Source organism: Nomascus leucogenys, chromosome 20, assembly GCF_006542625.1.
Source record: "Nomascus leucogenys isolate Asia chromosome 20, Asia_NLE_v1, whole genome shotgun sequence".
NCBI classification, from domain to species: domain Eukaryota; kingdom Metazoa; phylum Chordata; class Mammalia; order Primates; family Hylobatidae; genus Nomascus; species Nomascus leucogenys.
The window spans coordinates 82,091,286-82,113,766 of NC_044400.1; the positions used below are offsets into that span (position 1 = coordinate 82,091,286).

The following is a 22,481-nucleotide window of genomic DNA, read 5'->3' on the forward strand; positions in this document are numbered from 1 at the left end:
TCTTTTTTTTCTTCTTCTTTTTCTGAGATGGAGTCTTGCTCTTGTTACCCAGGCTGGAGTGCAATGGTGTGATCTCGGCTCACTGCAGCCTCTGCCTCCCGGGTTCAAGCAATTCCCCTGCCTCAGCCTCCCAAGTAGCTGGGATTACAGGCACCCATCACCAAACCCAGCTAATTTTTGTATTTTTAGTAGAGACGGGGTTTCACCATGTTGGCCAGGCTGGTCTCAAACTCCTGGGCTCAAGCGATACCCCTGCTGTGCTGGGATTCAGGTGTGTGCCTCCGTGCCCAGCCCTGAAGTCCAGATTTCTTGAGGCTTAAGGGCTGCATGTTCACGTTCCCCGAAATCTGTATGTTGAAATCCTCACCCTCAAGGTGATGGGATGAGTATTTGGAGGTGGGGCCTCTGGGAGGTGCTTAGGTCATGGCGGCAGTGCCCTCATGAATGGAATTAAGTGCGCGTATGTAAGAGGCATCAGAGAGGAAGCCAGCCCCTTCGACCATGCATAGATACAACCGGAAGAGCTGTCTGTGAACCAGGCGGTGGCCTTACCAGACGCTGAATCTGCCCGTCCCTTGATCTTGGACTTCTGCCTCCAGGACTGTGGGGAGTAAGTGTTTTTGACAAGCCCCCCGCCTGAGCCTGTGGGACCTGGCGCCCAGCCTCTCCTGGCTCCCGGGGACCCTGGCTCTGTTTGTCTGCTGCACCCACATCCCACACTGCCAGTACCGCTGGGAGTAGCTGTTGACCCTGGCGTGTCTTTGCATAGAGGTCGTCACATCTGGGGCCGTGTGGGCTTGTGGCCCTTTCAAGCTGCCTGTGAGAGCCATCTCTGCCGCCTGGGAAAGTCCTTTCCTTGCTAGACGTTTTTCCGTGGCAGTGTTGGGCTGGGTGCTGTTCATGTGGCCCCGGGGAACAGGTGCTGTGCGGAACAGGAAGAGAGCGAGGTCCTGGTGCTTGCTGAGGGGAGGCCCAGGGCTGGGAGGGTCTACAGCAACAAGAGTCCCTGTGGCATGAAAGCCTTCAGGTCCTTTAGCAGAGCTGCCTCTCCTCTCTTCCATCGGACCCGGGTCCTGGGGTGGGAGAACCTGGAGGTCATGTGGTTCCCGGGCCCGCACCAGGCCCTGTCCTCATGGTGTGGCCGGGTGCTCACAGCTCCACACCGCCGTGCTGGCTGAGGTGGGACCCCGTGTGTAGGCGGCCTGTCTGTGGATGGGTGTCTTTTTTCGGGGTCACAAACCGAACTTTTAACTTATTCCCTTTACGGGAAGCAACAAAGGATTTCCTTTTGATTTTATCGTGTTTGGAAATGTTATCACAGGACGCGATGCCATGGGCTTAGGTGTTAACTGAGAGGTTCTGAGGTGTGGCAGAGGAGCCCCAGAACTCTAAGGCAGAAAAGCACAGGGGCTGCTGTGCCCAGACCCTGCGGGACAGCCGTGTCCTTGTCACAGGGTGGCCTTCTGTGTTCTCACAGACCAGGAGGCTCTGGGAGGTTAGGGAGCTTGCCGGGCACCCGGCAGAACACCCCTCCTGTGCCCCATCTTCTGCAGGGCCCTGTGTCCTGCCTGCATGGGCCAGCGTGTGGAAGCAGACACATAACGGCCTCCAAGCAGCTCCCTGACATTTCATGGGGCAGGGAAGAGAGCTGTGTGGCATTTCCCTTAGTGCCCTCCCTACAGTCCTTCCAGCTGCCACCACGCCCAGGGGCTTTCCTGCTTCCAGGGAGGGAGACCCTGCCCTCTGGACGTCTCCCTGGACCAGCGCCACACTCCAGAGTCTGGCTTAGGGGCTCAGGTCCCGTGTCTGAGCTGTTGCAAGTGGGAAAGGGCCCCTTGGGTCTTGGCTGAAGTTCTTGCTGAAAGTAAGTGGTGAGGTTTGCAAAGACGGCTGCAGCTGAGGCTGCCGAAAGGCAGGAGGGCCTGAGCTTCAGGAGCAGGGACAGGATGCATGCCTGTGGCTTGGAATGAAAATGTCTGAGGCCGGGCGCGGTGGCCCACGCCAGTAATCCCAGCACTTTGTGAGGCCGAGGCGGGCAGATCACGAGGTCAGGAGATGGAGACCATCCTGGCTAACACGGTGAAACCCTGTCTCTACTAAAAATATATATTAAAAAAAAATTAGCCGGGCGTGGTGGCGGGTGTCTGTAGTCCCAGCTACTCGGGAGGCTGAGGCAGGAGAATGGCATGAACCTGGGAGGCGGAGCTTGCAGTGAGCGGAGATCGCGCCACTGCACTCCAGTCAGCAACAGAGCAAGACTCTGTCTCAAAACAAAAAAAAAAGAAAAAAAGTCCGTTTAGTGTTAACAGCTCTTTTAAAAACAGAAAAAATTTAAAAAAAATTTTAAAATGTGCATTTACTCAGTTGAATTTTGTTAGGTTTTAATAAAACTGTGCTTATTTTAATCACTAGAAAGAAAACACTGGGGAAAGGTAGAATGTGCTGCAGTGATTAAAGTGGGGGATATTATTGCCGAATTCTCACGTGTCAGTCATGGTATTGAAACCTCTCTTTCCTGTCACCTGCAGTATTCTGCTGAAGCCCTGAACAAGAGCGGTCGTCTGTTCCCTTTGGAGCTCAATGGTGAGTGCTTTAGGAGCTGTAGCCGGAGGCTTGCGCAGGGCTGGGACCAGGCTCCTGGGCTGGGAGGGTCCTGGACGCAGAACATGAGCCTGATCTGCAGAAGCCCAGGAAGGTGTTCGTGTGCCCTGCACTGGGGCATGGGGTGGTCCCTGCTGCTGTCCTCCCACAGCTGGGACAGTGGTCAAGAGTGGTCTGTGAGCAGGACAGCTTGTGTAGGGTGCGGGCCCAGCCAGGTCTCTCCCCCCTCAGCTGGTGGGGCCCAGGGGTCTGCTGCGCCCTTTCTGGAAGGTGCAAGGCCCACCCTGTGGCCACTAAAAGAAGAGGACGGTGTGGCTGGCAGGGCTTGTAGTGTCAGCTGGAGCGTGCCGTGGCATACTGGGCGGCCCACCTGCTGTCCGTGCAGTGGAGGGCGTGGCTGTGCCTGGCTCACCCGCAGGTGGGCCCTTCACTGATGGGGAGCAGGTGCCCCGAGTATGGGGGCTGGCTGGTGTTCACGGACCAGGTAACCCTGGGGTCCCAGGTCCTCCCCCAGCGAAGGTCCCAGGGGCGTCTCCCTCTGTTGGCCCTGCTGACCCGACTGTGACATGCCCAGCGCCCTGTGTCACGCAGAGTGGGCTCATTAGGAGGCTCACCTTGCTGAGCGCCAGATTACCAAAGTGAAAGTGTTTTACCAGATTCTTTCACGAGTAGATGGAAGTAGGAAGTGTGAGTTCCCAGCTGGCCAGAGCCCCACCCCCTGCCCGGCCTGTGGTGCAATGTCCTCACCTCAGCCTCCTGGGGTTCATCCTGCACACGGGGCCAGACTAGCCACCTCCATCCTGGCTCCGAGCCCCGCAAGGCTTCCTACACTCCTCACCCGGCCGGCCACTCTCCCTGCCTACACCTCCACGCCTCCTCCCCACAGCCCCCATCTCTCTCCCGGTCACTCCAAGGTCACCCCAGGGCCTTTCCCCAGAGGCAGGTCTCGCAGCCTCCACTCCAAGTTCTTCAGCTGGACAGTGACTACACAAGCCACTGAGGGAGTCCTGGGGGTCCAACGACCCCACCTGGGCAGACTCCATTGCAGGCCCATGCACCTGGCCTTGCTCTCAAGGCTTTTCCGAACCAGCAGGCAGTGGCAGGGGTCTGGGCAGTGCGTTAGACAGGCGGCCCCAGGACAGTTGTGCAGGAAGTGAGACTTGAGGAGGGGCTCCAGGCCTGGGCCTGGTGGCTCTGAGGTTTGTGAGGAGTTCCTGGGGCTCAGACTCTCCCTGAAGACCCTGGCAGCAGCTGTGACCCTGTGTTGCCCGTGTTACTGAGGGACCTGAGCTGCTTTAAGAAGGGGCCCTGGAGAGTCCTGGCCGGGGTAGCTGCACATCCTTGAGATGCCTGGTCACAGAGGGAGGGGGGCGTTTTGAGGATGCGGGAAGAATGTTTTAGCAAAGCTGCCGGGAGAGCAGAGCCGTGCGGTTGTTCTCAGGGAGGCACTGGTGGGGAGGCTGATGCCTCCTTCAGACATGGCGTCCCCTTAAAGAAGTGAGCTGAGCCCCGCAGCTAACCCAGCAAGGGCAGGCGGGGCTGGTGCCCACTGTGCACCACGGACATCTTGGAGAAGCACGCTCAGGGGTGGCAGCGATGGGGCTGTGCCCTTGATGGCTCTGCCAGGCTGTTTGACAGGATGGATGTTGCCTCACACGGTGGGAAGAGGCTGGGCCTGCCCTGTGGCTCACCTGGCTCTTCCCCTGCCTCTTTGTGTCTTTTCTTGTAGACCAGAGTCCCTGGAAGGTCTTAAGTGGAGGACGGCCCGTCGGAAGCCAGGCAGCCACAGGCCCTGATTTCTCCTTCCTGCCGGGCCTGTCTGCTGCTGCTCACGCCATGGGTCTTCAGTGGCAGCCAGAGTCCCCGGGCCCAGGTGCAGGCCTGGCTGCAGCCGGCACTGTGGACCCCAGTGAAAGCACAGGCTTGTCCCCGGCCCCACCAAACAAGCGACATTGCCGGTCTTTGTCAGAACCCGAGGAGCTTGTGCGCTGCCAGTCCCCCTGGCGCCCTGGCAGCTCCAAGGTCTGGACTTCAGTCTCCAAGAGGCGGTACAACAGCGGCAGGAGCGCCATGCTGCAGGGAAGCCCCGGCGCCGTCCTGCCGAGGCATGCTGTGTGGTTGGCTGGTCTCACTTCACCTGCCACGCCCCGGCCGTCCTCGGCCAGCAGCGGCTTCGTGGACAGCAGCGAGGGCAGTGCAGGCTCAGGCCCACTCTGGTGTTCTGCGGAGCCCTGCTTGCTCTCCACGAGGTGCCGCCTGTCCCTCTCACAGGAGCAACTCGCAGGTGCAGGCACTCCCCTGCCCTCAGCCAGCAGCAGCCCCACGTCCACGCCTGAGCTGGGCTGGCACCGCGGGCTGCTCCGGTGCCGCTCACAGCCATGCGTGCTCAGTGGGAAGAGGAGCCGGCGCAAACGGAGGCGTGAGGAGGATGCCAGGTGGACACGCCCATCCTTGGACTTCCTAAAAATGACCCGGGTGAGGCTTTCTCATTTCCAGGGGCTCAGAGGGGCATGGATCTGGCCATGGCGGTGCTGGGGTGAGGCTGGCTGATTCTCTGGATGCGGCTGCTACCGTACTGCTGGTCTCCTCCGGGCTGGGAGGAAAGGAGTGAGGAGAGCCATCCGGAGTGTGTGGGAGGGATTGGGAGCCTGTCCTGGTGTCAGAGCACCCAGCTCACCCCACCTGCTCCTGCAGAGGCAGAGCCGCACACACGGCCCAGGGTGGCCGGCCAGGCTCGCACGGTGTGGCCTGCGGGAGGCAGCAGAACGGAGCTGTGTTTCTGGCCTAGCTGAGCCACCCTCCTCAGCTGCTGGGGAGCCCCCTGACTTTTTCTGGGGTGGTGATGGCTCAGGAAGTAAGAGGCCGTCCTGGGAGCCCCATTCGAGGCAGAGCCCAGGGTCCTGTCTTGTGGGAGCCGGTGGGTGTCCATGCTGCAGCTCAGAGCCCAGCAGCGCCTGTGTGCCTTGGGACTCTACAGGCACCTCCTGCAGAAACTGTCTGGATGTAGGAGACAGCCTGCACCCACTTGAAGATTCTTAGTGCCACCCACCTGCCCACCTCTCCACTCCCCATCACAGGCCGTGGTTGGCACAGAGTTAAGGAACGAAACAGGACTGGGGAGGCTTCCCTAGGTCTTGCTCTGTGTTACTAAGGGAGCGCATTCACCAGAGACCTCTGGGGGCCCTGGCAGTGCTCTAGGAGAGAGATGGCGGAGCCGTGACAGAGTAGGGTGGGCTCTGCGCACACTCACTGGGTCATCTGTGTCGGGGGAGTTTTGGGCATTGGCAGAAATTAACAGGACTTCCCGATGCCGACTGAGTGCAAGCCAGGGCTGAGTGGGGCTGTGGCTGGGGTGGGGCAGGATCAGTGTCAGCCTCTCTCCTTGATGACCTGTGGCCTTGGCAGCCCCCCGAACTCTCGCCCCCAGCCCCATCCTCTGGGGCTGCCCATGCCCTGCCTCTGGGGGCCGTAGATGTGGGTGGAGCCGTCCACAGCACGCTGCGCTGTCTTGCTCGGGTGGGCTGGGCCTGGGCATCGTGTGGGGACAGTGACTGGAGAAGGGGCACAGATGGCCCAGGTCCTCCTCGACCTGGCCACAGCTCAGAGCTGGAGAGCAGTGTGGCTGGCGTGCCAGGTGGGATCCCCCAGGGTCCTCCGGGGCACCAGTGCTAGGCCACGCCGAGGGCACCGTGAGCTTTGCCTCTTCTGATCAGTGGGCTCTCCAGTTGATTCTTCCGGGGGGTTTGAGGTGAGTTGAAAAGCCAGACGTCCCTGCTATGAAACTTTTCTGCAGAGAACAGGGTTTAGAGAAGGCTCTGATCTTTTGCTGTGAGATGGGCTGACCTGGGGAAGCCAGAAAATGCTGGAAAGCTGGTGGCAAGCTTTGAACATAGCACAAGCAGGCTGTTCCTGCTTGCCAGGGCTTGGGGTGTGCACAGCGTGGGTGTCAGGCCCCGCGGGGACCAGGAGGGATGGGAGCCCAGGAGGGAGCTGCCGGCTCAGCACGTTGTGGGGCGGGGAATGATGGTGCCAGCTATGCATTGATGACCAGACAACAGTCCTAATGTAGAGCGGCCCTGGGTTTCTCAGATGCCTTGGGAGACAGACCAGGTGGTTGGGTGAGTTGGTGATCCAGGACCCTTGGTAGAGGCTGCATGGGGCTCAGTGTGGAGATGGGGTACCGCTGGTAGAGTGTGAGGTGTGGGTAGAGGCAAGGACTCGCCAGACCCAGGACCAGGGCTCATGGGCACCCGGGGTGTGTGGTGTGTGGGGGAGACGGGTGGGAGAAGGGCAGGGCTGCCATCAAATGCTGCGTGGTGTGTGTGTGTGGCACACGTGCTATGTGCTGTGTGGTGTGTGCTCTGTGCGGTGTATGTGGTGTGTGATGTGTGTGTGACGTCTATGGGTGGTGTATGGTCTATGTGTTGCGTGTGTGTAGTGTGTGTGGTCTGTGTGGTATGTGTGTGGTGGGGGTGTGTGTGGTGAGTGCTGTCTGGTGTGTAGTGTGTGGTGTCTGTGGTGTGTGTGGCATGTGTGTGGTGTGTATGGTATGTGTGATGTGTGTGTGACTGGTGTATGTGGTGTGTGTGTGGCGTGTGGCGTGTGTGGTGTGTGTGTGTGAGACGTGTGTGGTGTGGTGTGTGTGGTGTGTGTGAGTGCCTGGTGTGTGTGTGTGTGTCTGATGCATAGGTGGGTGCCTGGTTTTTCTCTGGGAGGAGAAACCCCCACTGTGTGGGAACTGGAGCCGTGACCCCCAGGACGGGGCTGTGTGGGGTGTCCATCCCTCAGATCCATGCAGCCCCGGATTTGGGTCCCTTGCTGAGCCTGCGTATCCCTGTCCCCGGATTTGGGTCCCTTGCTGAGCCTGCCTGTCCCTGTCCATACAAGCGCTGGTCACCCAGGCTGGTGTCCCGTCCTCTGGATGTTTCTCTGATTCAGTCCTCCTTCCTCATGACGCCAGTTGTTCTGCCTCAGGCCTTGATACTCTCTTCGGCTACTGAGACATCATCCTAGTTGGCTTTGTTGCCTCTAATCTCCATCTTTTTTTTTTTTTTTTAAGACAGAGTTTCGCTCTTTTTGCCCAGGCTGGAATGCAGTGGCACGATCTCCAGTCACTGCAACCTCCACCTCCCGGGCTCAAGCAATTCTCCTGCCTCAGCCTCCCGAGTAGCTGGGGTTGCAGGCATGCACCACCACGCTTGGCTAATTTTTGTATTTTTAGTAGAGATAGGATTTTACCATGTTGTCCAGGCTGGTCTTGAACTTCTGACGTCAGGTGATCCGCCTGCCTTGGCCTCCCAAAGTGCTGGGATTACAGGCGTGAGCCACCGTGCTCGGCCCTCCCTTAATCTTTTTTTTTGAGACGGAGTCTCACTCTGTCCCAGGCTGGAGAGCAATGGAACAATGGTGTGATCTTGGCTCACTGCAACCTCTGCCTCCTGGGTACAAGGGATTCTCCTGCCTCAGCCTCCCGAGTAGCTGGGGTTGCAGGCATGCACCACCATGCCCGGCTAATTTTTGTATTTTTAGTGGAGATGGGGTTTCACCACGTTGTCCAGGCTGGTCTCAAACTCCTGACCTCGTGATCCACCCGCCTCGGCCTCCCAAAGTGCTGGGATTACAGGCGTGAGCCACCGCATCTGGCCAGCTCAATCTTGATACCACTGCCAGAGTGAACTGTCTGCAACGAAGATGCATGAGCCCTGTCCTAGTCCTCTCCTCGGGACAAGCAAGCCTGAATCTAGCAGCTTCAAACTCCACGCCTGTGTTAAAAAAAACAAAACCGGCTGGGCGTACTGGCTCACGCCTGTAATCCCAGCACCTTGGGAGGCCGAGGTGGGTGGATCATTTGAGGTCAGGAGTTCGAGACCAGCCTGGCCAACATGGTGAAACCCCATCTCTACTAAAAATACAAAAATTAGCTGGGCGTGGTGGTGGGCACCTGTAGTCCTGGCTACTTGGGAGGCTGAGGCAGGAGAATTGCTTGAACCTGGAGGCGGAGGTTGCAGTGAACTGAGATCACACCATTGCACTCCAGCCTGGGCGACAGAGTGAGACTCTGTCTCAAAACAAAAACAAAAACAACAGAGAAAAACCAAAATCAAAACCAAAAACCACCACACCTGTGCCACCTCACAAACACCACGCCTGTGACCTCACAAACACCACACCTGTGACCTCACAAACACCACACCTGAGCCACCTCACAAACACCACACCTGTGACCTCATAAACACCACACCTGAGCCACCTCACAAACACCACGCCTGTGACCTCACAAACACCACGCCTGTGACCTCACAAACACCACATCTGTGCCACCTCACAAACACCACACCTGTGACCTCACAAACACCACACCTGTGCCACCTCACAAACACCACACCTGTGACCTCACAAACACCACGCCTGTGCCACCTCACAAACACCACACCTGTGCACCTCACAAACACCACACCTGAGCCACCTCACAAACACCACGCCTGTGACCTCACAAACACCACGCCTGTGCCACCTCACAAACCACGGACCACGCCTGTGACCTCACAAACACCACGCCTGTGACCTCACAAACACCACCCTGTGACCTCACAAACACCACACCTGTGACCTCACAAACACCACCACCCCTGTGACCTCACAAACACCACGCCTGTGACCTCACAAACACCACGCCTGTGACCTCACAAACACCACGCCTGTGCCACCTCACAAACACCACCCTGTGACCTCACAAACACCACGCCTGTGACCTCACAAACACCCTGACCACAAACACCACGCCTGTGACCTCACAAACACCACGCCTGTGACCTCACAAACACACCTGTGACCTCCAAACACACCTGTGACCTCACAAACACCACACCTGTGCCACCTCACAAACACCACACCTGTGACCTCACAAACACCACACCTGAGCCACCTCACAAACACCACACCTGAGCCACCTCACAAACACCACGCCTGTGACCTCACAAACACCACGCCTGTGACCTCACAAACACCACGCCTGTGACCTCACAAACACCACCCTGTGCCACCTCACAAACACCACGCCTGTGACCTCACAAACACCACGCCTGTGACCTCACAACACCACGCCTGTGACCTCACAAACACCACGCCTGTGCCACCTCACAAACACCACGCCTGTGACCTCACAAACACCACGCCTGTGACCTCACAAACACCACGCCTGTGCCACCTCACAAACACACCTGTGACCTCACAAACACCACACCTGTGACCTCACAAACACCACGCCTGTGACCTCACAAACACCACACCTGTGCCACCTCACAAACACCAGCCTGTGACCTCACAAACACCACACCTGAGCCACCTCACAAACACCACACCTGAGCCACCTCACAAACACCACACCTGTGACCTCACAAACACACGCCTGTGCCACCTCACAAACACCACGCCTGTGCACCTCACAAACACCACACCTGTGCACCTCACAAACACCACGCCTGTGACCTCACAAACACCACGCCTGTGACCTCACAAACACCACGCCTGTGACCTCACAAACACCACCCTGTGACCTCACAAACACCACATCTGAGCCACCTCACAAACACCACGCCTGTGACCTCACAAACACCACGCCTGTGACCTCACAAACACCACACCTGTGACCTCACAAACACCACGCCTGTCCCACCCCCCCCCCCCCCCCCCCCCCCCCCCCCCCCACCACCCGCCACCTCACAAACACCACCCTGTGACCTCACAAACACCACGCCTGTGACCTCACAAACACCACGCCTGTGACCTCACATCACAAACACCACACCTGTGCTCACAACCCATCGAGCCACCTCACAAACACCACGCCTGTGACCTCACAAACACCACACCTGTGACCCAAACCCACACGAGCACTCACAACACCACGCCTGTGACCTCACAAACACCCCCCACCTCACAAACACCACGCCTGTGCCACCTCACAAACACCACGCCTGTGACCTCACAAACACCACGCCTGTGACCTCACAAACACCACGCCTGTGCCACCTCACAAACACCACGCCTGTGCCACCTCACAGTCAAACACCACGCCTGTGCCACCTCAGGGGTCCGGGAGGCTGATGGCGAGGCTCTGCTCAGGCCTCGTTGGAGCTCAGTCAGCCAGGCTGTGGTTACCTGGAGGCTCGACTGGGGCTGCAGGACCTGCTTCTAAGTTCACCCATGTGACTTTTGGCAGGAGGCCTCATTTCTTTGCCACATGGGCCTCCCTGAGGGTCAGCCTGAGTATGTTCACGATGTGGCAGCTTGATTTCCCATAACGAGTGACCCCAGTGGGTGTGAGCGGGTCCCACAGAGTCCTGTGTGACCGGGTCCTCACCAGCTGAGATTTTGTCTGCTCCTTGACTCTGTCTAGCCCGTACTCAGTGGGGGGAGAGGATTGGGCTCCACTTTTTGAAGGGAGTGATTTCAAAACCGCTCTTCTCTGTAAGGAGTGTCGGTCGAAAACGGTGCTTGTGGAATGGTGTTGGCATTGATGCTGGCTCCGGTGCCTCGCACCCCTGGTGCTGGAGTTTGGTTGGCCACAGACAGGTAAGGGGCTTACAGAGAGGATAGGCAGGTGCAGAGCTTGCTTTCTTCCCTTGTTTCCTTGTTTCTCTTTCCTTTTCTTTCCTTCCCTCCCCTTCCCCTTCCCCTTCCCTTTCCCTTCCCCTTCCCCTTCCCCTTCCCCTTTCCCTTTCCGTTTTGCTCCTGTTGCCCAGGTTGGAGTGCAGTGGCGTGATCTCAGCTCAGTGCAACCTCTGCCTCCCAGGTTCCAGAGATTCTCCTGCATCAGCTTCCCAAGTGGCTGGGATTGTAGGCGCCCACCACCACACCTGGCTAATTTTTGTATTTTTAGTAGAGATGGGGTTTCACCATATTGGCCAGGCTGGTCTTGAACTCTTGTCCTCAGGTAATCCGCCCGCCTTGGCCTCCCAAAGTGCTGGGATTACAGGCGTGAGCCACCACTCCCGGCTTGCCCCGTTTTCTTCAGTGACTTTGTTAATGAGCCAGAACAGTGATGTGGGTGCTACACACCCCATTCTGCTCCTGGGACTCAACCCCACCTGAAATAAAAGCTTTTCGTTTATTTGCTTCATGTGGGGGCCAGGTGATACCTGCCCGCCCTGGAGTGTGCACTGCCTTAAATTCAGCCGCTTCGGTCTGCTGGCTCACGAGTGTCTTCAGTGTGACAGTAGTCATCACTTTCTGGTAAAAAGAAGGTTTATGGGGAGAGGGCCTCATCAAATGTCAGGAAAGCCCTTGAGGAGACAGGCAGCGTCTTCAGGGGCCACGTCTGCAAACCCAGAGCCCTACTGACCGTGGCTGCAGAGGACAGCGCCAAGACTCCCGAGGGGCCAGGGCTGCCTGCTCTTGCTCTTTCCAGCTCTTTGCTCATCCCACCCAAAAACTGGCTCCCACCTTTCTCCGTGTTCCTCATCTGCCATCTGTGCGCCCCTCTCCTTGTCAGCCAACCAGTCTTCACCCACACCCACCTGCCCCCTGCCTGCGCCGTACCACCTGAACATGTGGCAGCTTTGGTGAACATGTGGCCCCCAGCCTCGGTTACGTCAGTTCCTGATTTTGTTTTGTTTTTTTGGAGACAGGGTCTCTTTCTCTCTGTTGCCCTGGCTGGAGTGTAGTGGTGTAATCACAGCTCACTGCAGTCTCCATCTCCTGGACCCAGGCGATCCTCCCACCTCAGCCTCCTAAGTAGCAGGGACCACAGGTGCACACTCCTGTGCCCAGCTAATATTCTTAACTTTTTAAGAGACAGAGCCTTACTATGTTGCCCAAGTCGGTCTCAAATTCCTGGGCTCAGGCCATCCTCCTGCCTCACCTCCCAAAGTGCTGGGATTGCAGGCGTGCGCCACCAGGCCCAGGCTTTGCCACTTCCTGTTTGTGTCAAGCTCCTCTCCACCTCAGGGCCAAAAAGAAATGCTCTGACTTTCCTCTGCAACTTTTATAATTGTGTGTTACCGGACAATTAGTCCTGACTCTGGGTGGGCACACACACATACCCACCATGCACACTCACCCCCACGCTTATGCGCACACTCAGGTGCACACTCCCACTCATGCGCACTGCTGCATGCTCACGCTCACTCACACCTGCACCCCGGCTGTGCTGTGCTTGCACCTGGCGGACTCAGTATGTGCGGCCCAGCTCCGGTCCGGCATCCCTGGCATGTATTGTGCAGTCTGCATGCGCGGCTGTGTTTACCCTGCAGGACTCCTATGTCGGGGCTTATCAATGGGACAGTTCGGCGATCATCCCCAACCCCCCGCCACCCCCTGCCGTCTGCTCTGAGTCTAGGCTCACAGGTGTCAGAGGGCTTCCCCAGGTGTCAGAGGGCTGCTCTCTGACTGAGCAGGGTGTGGGGGCACTGCCTTCCCTGCCTTTCCCTTGGAGACAGTGCATGTTTTCACAGGAAAACATTTAGGATTTTCTGCTTTTTTTTTTTTTTCCCTGAGATGGAGTCCCGCTCTGTCGCCCAGGCTGGAGTGCAATGGCGCCATCTCAGCTCACTGCAACCTCTGCCTCCCAGGTTCAGGTGATTCTCCTGCCTCAGCCTCCCGAGCAGCTGGGATTACAGGTGTCTGCCACCACACCTGGCTAATTTTTTGTATTTTTAGTAGAGATGGAGTTTCACCATGTTGGCCGTGCTGGTCTCGAACTCCAGACCTCAGGTGATCCACTCGCCTCAGCCTCCCAAAGTGCCGGGATTACGGCATGAGCCATCATGCCCGGCTTTTACTGGCGAAGATACGTTTTCTGTTTTTATTGGCAAACTATGTTTCAAAGTTGAAATTAAAATATGACCACTGAAAATATGCACATCAGTTATGGTTCCAGCAAAGTGTGGGAGCAGCTGCTGGTTTCTATACAAGTGTGTGCTTTTAGGGCTTTGAAAAGCTTTTGCCACATAGAGAAGGCGTTCAGCTGCTTCTGGAGAGACCGAGGCTGCTGCAGAGAAAGAAACAGCTGCCTGTGTGGCCTTGCAGCCAGGTCACCTGGAGCCTGAGGAGTTCTTCAGGCAGGCAGGCAGCTTTGGGGCCAGCAGTTACCTCACAGGCTAGAACCTAAGGACAAGCTGGAGGTGCATGTGGCTGTGTTCACACCTTCAGGCCCGCTGCGTTTTTGGAGGTCTTGGGTTTAGTGAGCAGGTGGTGCCTTCCGCGGCCTCAGTCACGAGGGCGCAAGGCTTGTCCTCCATGGGGGCCTCTGCTGCACCTGCTGAGCTGTTTTCTTTGTGCCTCCTGGGTGAAAACTGAAAAACCAAAAGCTCAGAGCAGCTCCTGCTACCAAGAAAAGGACTGACTGAGTTTGTTTGTGCTGCTGTAACAAAATACCCCGGATGAGGTCACTTATAAATAAGAGAAATGTGTATTTCTCAAGAGTTCTGGGCCAGGCACGGTGGCTCACGCCTGTAATCCCAGCACTTTGGGAAGCTGAGGCGGGCGGATCACGAGGCCAGGAGATTGAGTCCATCCTGGCTAACACGGTGAAACCCCGTCACTACTAAAAATACAAAAAATTAGCCGGGCATGGTGGCAGGCTCCTGTAGTCCCAGCTAGTTGGGAGGCTGAGGCAGGAGAATTGCTTGAACCCAGGAGGCGGAGGTTGCAGTGAGCCGAGACCGTGCCGCTGCACTCCAGCCTGGGCGACAGATCAAGCCTCCGTCTCAAAAAAAAAAAAAGAGTTCTGGAGTCTGGGAGCCCAAGACCCAGGCCCCAGCAAGTCTGGTGTCTGGTGAGAGCCTGGCCTCCGCTTCCAAAATGGCCTCTTGTGGCCGTGTCCTCACCTGGCGGAGGAGATAGAGGACGCAGAGGACTGAGGCCGGTTCTCTCTAGCCCTTTATGAGGCTCTCATGTCATGTGCAGGCCCACAGGACCTGATCAACTCCCAACACCATGGTTTGGAGAGATTTGGAGGGACACGGTCAAACTGGAGCAGGGACCATCAAGAACATGGAATGTTTGAGACGGCACAGACTGAAAATCAGGAATTTGTAGCTGCTGATTTTTCTTGCTCCTTTTCTCAGACTTTCTCTCCAGGAGCCACGCCCAGGGTGGTCAGAGGTGGTGAGTGAGGTGGCAGAAGCGAGTGCTGGGCAGGGGGCGTACTGCTGGGCACTCACTCCACACCTCCTGACGGGCGCTGGCTACCCCATCCTCCTTGGGGTGAGGAGCTGGTGCCATCAGTGGCTGCACGGTCAGGGCGAAGAGTCCCCCTCCTTCTGCCTCTGTGTGGAGGGCTGGGGAGACAGGGAGGATCTTTGATCTCCAGCTTCCTGGCATTGTAAGGCTGTGCACCCCTCACAGCCCGAGCAGGTTGTCTGAGCAGGGCTCACTCAGCTAGTTTTTTCCTGTGCCGTCGGCCAGTGCACCCCTCACAGCCCGAGCAGGTTGTCTGAGCAGGGCTCACTCAGCTAGTTTTTTCCTGTGCCATCGGCCAGCAACCCTGTCTAGAATGCTCCAGTCCGCACTTTCCTAATAACCCTCCCTTCTGGGTTGGGAGGGCGCTCCCCAGAGGCAACAAGGGGTCTAGGGTCTCGGTGCTTCTCACATTGGCCTCCTTGCCTGATGTATGCACGGAGCTTGCTCTGGCTATCTCTGTCCCTGCCCGTGCCGTGGACATTCCTGCGCCCTGTGGTCCTCTGTGGCTCGGCCGGGCTGGCCTGTTCCTCCCGTTGGCAGGAGGGAGCTGCTTGGCTCTGCTCGGCTGCCTGTTTCTACACGCACTGTGCTGCGCTCCAGGCACTGCCAGGCCCTTGGGGAGCCCTCCCCACCCTTGACTGCTGCCTGGCCCTACTGCAGAGTGGCCCAGCGGCCAGGGCCGCCTTGGCTGTGAGGGGACCATGTGAGCCCCTCCCACATGGTGGATGGAGATTGTGCTTTCACAAGAGAGTAAACCGGTGTTTTAGTTTGACAAAAGCCAGAGGCTTTGGCAAGGGGTAGGTACAGATGTGGCTGAGACAGGGCCCTGGACGTTTGCTGAGTGACGTCAGGTCAGCTCATAGGAGGCTTCCCTGACCTTCCAGGGTCTCACCGGCTTCCGGTAGCTGAGTTAACCCACCTCAGGTGCTGGAGGCTCTCCAGCTGTCAGCTGAGGCCCATGCACCCCCCAGACTGACTGAAGGGCTTCGCACACAGTTTGAAAGGCCTCTGCGCTTTGGAGCTCAATTTGGAACTTGAAGCCTTGACCTTTGTGTTTTGGATAACTGTTTTGTGTTTAACCTCAGATGAGGTGACCATTGAACCAGAGTGATGGTAGCAGGAGCTGGGACGGAGCCCCAGGGCTGGCGTCCAGGGATGGGGGCGCGAGGTGGACAGGCGGCGCAGTCTAGGCCAGCACCGGCCCCGTGGGCCTTGGTTTCCATTGTCTGTACAGTGTGGGTGGCCCCTTCAGTTCCGTGTGGCCTTCACTAGTGGTGTTGGGCGCTTAGCTCTGCAGCTGCCATGTCTGTGGGCAGCAGTTGTTTCTCCTCCACCGACTGTCATCCAGAGGCATTCAGAACCTGCTGTTTTCACGCTCTAGCCGCACAGCTGTGCCCACGAGTGCGAGTCACGTGTCCGAGGCCTTGGCGTGGCTCTTGCAGCATCTGTCGGGTCCAAGCAGTCAGTCCAGAGGGTTGACTCTGAATCAAGACCAAATGTCGTGGTTTGAAATGGAAGGAAACCTGGCCCCAGAAGGTGCGTAGCATCCCCGCCACCCCTGGTGCGTGCGTAGTGCAGCCTGGTGGTGCTGTGGGTTGGAGGCCATCCTGTGTGGGCAGCACGGCAGCCAGAGTCTGCAAGGTCATGAGTGACACCAGGCTGAGCTGGTGAGACCCGGGCCTCCACGCCATCCAGCAGGGGCCCAGCAGACCAGCCACATCCTCATGCCGGGCCTGGGGCTTGTATGTACTAGTGATGTCCATGGGCAAATTCACTTTGATTTGAATAAAACAAATTATGCATCCTTATTTTGTGACCAAAACGTGTGGCCAGTTGTATCTTTAAAGATTTGAGTGGGGCTGGGCATGGTGGCTCATGCTTGTAATCCCAGCACTTTGGGAGGCTGAGGCGGGAGGATTGTTTGAGCCCAGGAGTTTCAGACCAGCCTGGGCAACAAAGCGAGAACCCATCGCTACAAAAAATACAAAAATTAGACTGGCATGATGGTGTGTACCTATTGTCCCAGCCTCTTGAGAGGCTGAGGTGGGAGAATTGCTTGAGCCTGGGAGGTCGAGGCTGCAGTGAGCTATGATTGCACCTCTCCACTCCAGCCTGGGAAACAGCGAGACCCTGTCTCAAAAAAAAAAAATTATTCTTTAGAATTTTACTTCTCAGTGATTCGCTTTTTATAGTAGAACCACAAAGACAGAAAATATGTCAATTCGTCTTTTATTTATTTATTTATTTTATTTTGAGAAGGAGTCTTGCTCTGTTGTCCAGGCTGGAGTGCAGTGGCGTGATCTCAGCTCACTGCAAGCTCCGCCTCCCGGGTTCATGCCATTCTCCTGCCTCAGCCTCCTGCGTAGCTGGGACTACAGGCGCCCGCCACCATGCCCGGTTAATTTTTTGTATTTTTAGTAGAGACGGGGTTTCATCATGTTAGCCAGGATGGTCTTGATCTCCTGACCTCGTGATCCGCCCGCCTCGGCCTCCCAAAGTGCTGGGATTACAGGCGTGAGCCACCACGCTTGGCGTCAATTTGTCTTTTAGACTCCAATAATATCCTTAGAAAAAAGGAGCTCTGTCCCCGAGGGCCATGTGCTTTTATAAAAGTCAGTTGCTGGAAGTGTTTCCAGGAAGTGTTTGAGGTTCCTGTCTGTGGGGTGTTTCCTTGCTCTGGACGAAGGTGGTTTGGGGAGTTTCTTGGGTCCTGTGGAATTGGTGAGCTTGTGCTCTAGGTCATAACTTTAGGTGGCCGAGGTTGCTGTGTCATTGTGGCCTCGTCACTGGCATCACCACACCCCTGTGCCCTGCAGGTGTGGCCGATGGCACTCATGTGCCCTCACAAGCCTGAGCCATGAGGTGAGGTGTCTGAAGCCAGCGTGGTGTGGTTGAGGAGGGGAGCCTTGACCCTGAGGAGGCCTGGAGGTGACCCGGGAGGTGGGGCTGGGTAGGAAGGCTGCTCCCAGTGGCAGTGGACGAGTGGCGTGGACGGTGCTGGGCATCACAGACGGGGGACTTGAGGCAAGGACTGGGGGTGGGGACCCAGGAGTGCTGAGGGGCTGCTGCCCTGGCCATGGCCATGGACTCTTGCCCCAGCTGGACATAGCTGCTGGGTCTCAGGGCCCTGGGGACGCCCAAGAGAGCACGCCTGGGTGGATGGAGACTGCCTGCAGCTCAGAGCGCTCCAGTTGGGGGGTGCAGCCTGGGGGGACCCCCATCCCTAACAGGCCTTGGGAAAGGGGGCTACTGAGTGAGATTTGGCTGGGGGCAGAGTGAGAAGGGGGTGGTGGCGGCACCTCCAGAGAGCAGAGGGAGGGCCAGAGCCTGGCACTCAGGGACCTGCTGTGGACAGACCTGGGCGGGGCATGGGGGTACTGGAAGCTGCCCGCCTGGGACGAGGGCGGGCCTTGTCCAGGGGAGACCCCTGTATGTGCACCTGTCTGTCGCACGTTATTTTGAGATGAGAAGGATTTGCATGTGTTTCTATTAGAGTAACTATTAGGGGAGGAGGTGCAAGGACAGAGAGGGTGGGAGCTGCATCTGGTGGGCCCCTGAGGACATCGACGAGGTGGGGTTCCAGGGGCCTTATGGTGGCAGGTGGAGGAGAGACGGAGCCACCACAGGGCCTCAGAGGTGGCTGTGAGGTGCTTGCTGAGAGCGGCCCTGGGTGGGGCTGTTGTCGGAAGTGGAGGCACAAAGCACCCTCCCTGGCCAGGCCACCTGCCGAGGACAAGACTGGGACAAGGCTGTCACCTGTGAGCCCTGGGCGTCTTGGGGCTTGCTTAGGTGTCAGGTGCCCACCAACCTGGTCCATTGGGTCTGGGCAGGGCCAGGCTGTGTGTCTCTGCCCACGCCAGCTGGGCAGGGCCTGAGGAGAGCTGAGGGGCCAGCTGGTTGGGCCGGGGCGGGCATGGGCAGGGTCTGAGGAAGGGGCTCTGAGAGCTGTGGCTGGTGTACAGGGGACGAAGGCCCCTGCTTTGTGTGGTCTTGGGGATGGCCAGAGCCCCAGCACACCGAGCCCTCGATGGGTTGGTGGGACACTGCCTCCCGGGTGACCTGCTAGAAATGCTTTAAGCCCGTATCTTTTCTATTGCAGACTTTAAAAAATTCAAAAAGCCTTTGCTCCCTCAATTACGAAGATGACGGTGAGGATGACACCCCAGTGAAGATGGTTCTGTCCTCCCCGTGTGACTCCCGGGGCCTCCCTGGCATCACCATGCCTGGCTGCAGCCAGAGGGGCCTCAGGACCAGCCCTGCCCACCCCAGCCTGTGGGCCTCAAGGGAGTCAGTGACCGGTGATGGCTCGAGCAGGAACAACAGGGACCTCAGTGATGGGGACAGTGCTGGGGAGGAGGGCATCTTCCCCCGGGCCCACGGGGAGCTGGACCTGGAGCAGATCGAGAACAACTGAGGCTGGTGGGGGCTGGTTGGGGCCACTGCTGCCGCCTGCACCTGCCCTGGGGCACAGAGTAGGTTTCATATTGCTTGGAACATTAAGGCATAATTTTGATTCAGTTTTTCCTAAAGAAACATTTTGCATTTTTATGGCTTTTGCAGTTCGAGAGAAAGCTTCTCTATTTGGGATGCATTTCAGAAGGGCGTTCTATTAAACATGGATCTGCAAACAGATTAACATGGGTCTGTGTTCCCCATGAAAGGCCTGCTGTGCAGGGCGCCTTGTGTGCTTTAGTTGCTAGGAAACCCCAGGCGTCGGTGGTCAGCGCCCCACTGGCCCTGTGTGTCCCCTTCCTCCTGAGGGGTCACGGTGCCCGGGGCTTGTGCATGGGCATCTGTGCCCATGAACCTTGTCACCCATGTGCCAGTGAACCGCCAGTTTGTGGCCGCCTGGTTTTCTACCGGTGGCTGTGATGGCCTTTGGGGCAGACCGAGCTGCCGTGAGTCCATGCTTCCCGTGGCCTGGGAGGGCCCTTGCGCCTTCAGGTGGGGTGTGGTGCCAGGCCTCTGGGAAGGCCGTCCTGCCAGCAGCACCCGTCAGCACTCAGTCTGTGAATTTAATACAAGGCGTTTGCTTTGCGCATATGACTTCTGATTAATTTTCATTTCCACCATCTGAAGTGGGCCTGGCTATGCCTCAGGCCTCTGGTCTCTGGCTCAGAACCAGACAGGGCAAGGGATTTCCTGTTTTTCATTCCTGCACTTTTAATAAAATTGTAGGGGTTTCGAGTTTGCGATAACAAAAGAAAACATTAATACTTTTTTTGAAATTTTCTTGATTTTTTTTTCCCAATAAAATTCATGAAAGGTCACTGAAGTTAATCAATGCCACTTTCTTAACTGACAAGGGCCACAGATCAAAGGTGGGCAAAGGTGGCGAGTGGTGTGGTTTTTTTGGATCAGCTTTCCTGAGGCCGAGCTGCTTGGGTGAAAGTGGGGTTCTGGCTCTTGGGTGACCCTCTTGCCCCTGCCCTGCAAGATGGGGGATGGGGCTGGGGAGTTTGGGGCCTTAGTAAGTGGGAGCCCCCTCCCTGGCCAGGCTCTGCCCTCCTCTGTTGGGGCAGTGCCTACTCTCCTGCTGTGCTGGCCCGGGGTCAGGAGCCCTCCTGTCCTTGGCAGGCCCTGCGTGGCTTCTGTGCTGGGACTGACGGAACAGGGGCTCAAGAGAGTGTCACCTGCTCCCCAGAGCCACCCCAGGCCTCATGTGGAGGGAAGGGAGGGCCCTGGCATTGGACTTTGACACAGTTGCCAGACTGCCCAGGAAAGTTGTGTTTTTGGTTAAATTTGTGGAAATCAGCTCTGGGTGGTTTAGCAAAAGCCACAGTCACCTGCCTAGTCATCCAGGGTGCTGGGATTTGGGGTGGGGCAGGCGGTGCTCTGAGATGACTTCGTACAGGGCAGGGTCCCTCAGGTCAGAGGCTGGCTGTGGGGCTGGAGTGGCCTCCAGGACACCGGCCACCGGCCTGCAGGACACGGCAACCTGGACAGCAATGGGAGACAGGGCTGTGGGGCTGGCATGGTGGTGGTGTCAGGACTGCCGGGGTCCCACTGGGCCCTTTGCTGCAGGCCAGGGAGGGCGTCAGAGATGAGGCAGGGTGTGTGGCTGTGGCTGCAGAGGGCCCCGAGGTCCCCACCAAGGCCTGGATGCCCTAGGGGCAGGTGGGGCCTCGCCCCCTCCCTGCAGTCACTCTCCACGGTCTGAATCCACCCAGCGTCTCCTCCCGCTGGATGGTGACCCAGGTTTGGGAGATCTGTCCACTGTGTCACTTGGAGTCTGGAACAGTTCCCAGCCGACTCTCGCTACCTGAGTCCCCTTCAAGGACAGGCAGGAGGAGGGGGGGCCGCTGACTCTGCTCCCACCCCAGCCCAGGGCCCTCGGGGCCCCTCACCAGCTCTGAGCCTGGCCTGGGTGTGTGGGAGCGAGGGGATGTGGGGTGAGCTGGGGTTTACGTATGGAGTCACCAGCTGCCCCCCACCCCTCCGACCCTCCCCTTCCCTTGATGGAGCCTCTGGTCCTGCCTGCAACCCTTGGATTTGCCACCATCCCCCAGGGCTTCCCACCTCTCACCTACCCCCCCTCATCTCCTCCTTCCCCAAACCTCTGGCTCTCCTGGTCGGAACCTTCCCAGCTGGCTGCTGAGCGGGGCTGGAGGCTCCTCCTGAGGCTCCTTCTGAGGCCCGAGCCCAGGGCCATTCCCCTCAGTGCCCTTGACCTAAGGTGTCTGGTGGGTGGGGCCCTCGGTGGGGCAGTGCAGCCAGTTCTTCTGCAGTGCCGACCTGCTGTGTCCTCTGCGGGTGGGGAGACTGAGACGGAAGGTTCAGGGCACCCTTGGGTCCCCTGTCTGCCTGGCACAGGGTAGTGTGTGTGTGGGAGTGAGCTCACAGCCTGGCCCCCAGGGCTTGTCCCCAGGGCTGTATTTTCCCTTGGGCGTGTCTGTGTGTCTCCTGGGATGGGGGGCCAGGACCCTCACCAGGGGCATTTGAGTCCCTTGGTTGGCCCCGCGGGGTCACCTGCTGAGGCTGGGGGCAGCCTGGGGGGTTGGCCTGCTGCCTCGGGTGGATGCTTGGCCCCTTGGGGATGGAGAGAGGCTGCTGCCGAAGCTGCAGGAAGTTCTGGTGGGGTGGGGGCTGCTCCGCTGTGTCACCCATGGTGGGCCTGGACTTGGTCCTTCCCTGACTGGCCACAGGCAAGGGTTCCCAGGGCCCTCTGGGGTGACCCCAGAGCCGTGGACAGGTGGATGGGGGGCATGGGAGGTCTGCAGCACAGCACAGCCCCTGGGTCCCTGGGACCTGCTTTGGGCACCCACCTCAGCGGTCAGCCCCTGTGGGATCCACTGGGCTGGGCAGACGTGGTGGGAGGGCCAGGATTGTGCCTGGTACCCTGGGACAGCTCCCTTCCTGCGCTGGGGACCTGTGAGGCCACTCCTCAGTCCTAAGGCTAGGATCCTCCAGACAGGCCCCTCCCTGCCCCTAGCCCCCAGCACTGCTGCAGCGGCCCACCCCCGCTGGCTACCTTGAGGCCCCCAGCCCTCCCTGTCTCCTGGGGCCTTCCCCACTGCAGGGCTCCTGTCCCTGTGGAGGGCTCCTGAGGGGAAGGGGCTGAGGCGAGGTGGGGGAAGGGGCTGAGGCAAGGTGGGGCAGGGATATGGGGATGAGAGAGGGATGGCTTCCCCACCCTTCCGTGGGCATCCACACCTATGTCTTCTCCTGAATATGCCCCCATCCTACCCCAGGCTCCC

General features: G+C 58.2%; 1 protein-coding gene across 1 annotated transcript in view; it reads left to right on the forward strand.

Annotated features, from left to right (window-relative positions):
- FAM53A (family with sequence similarity 53 member A) overlaps positions 1-19,998 on the forward strand; it is a 41,932-nt gene extending 21,934 nt beyond the window's left edge. Inside the window, exons 3-5 of the mRNA XM_030801101.1 lie at positions 2,529-2,583; positions 4,331-5,076; positions 18,884-19,998. Of these exons, the coding sequence (XP_030656961.1) occupies positions 2,529-2,583; positions 4,331-5,076; positions 18,884-19,198 (1,116 nt within the window). The 3' untranslated portion in view covers positions 19,199-19,998. The remainder of the gene's footprint in view (positions 1-2,528; positions 2,584-4,330; positions 5,077-18,883) is intronic.
- The last annotated feature ends 2,483 nt before the right edge of the window (positions 19,999-22,481 follow it).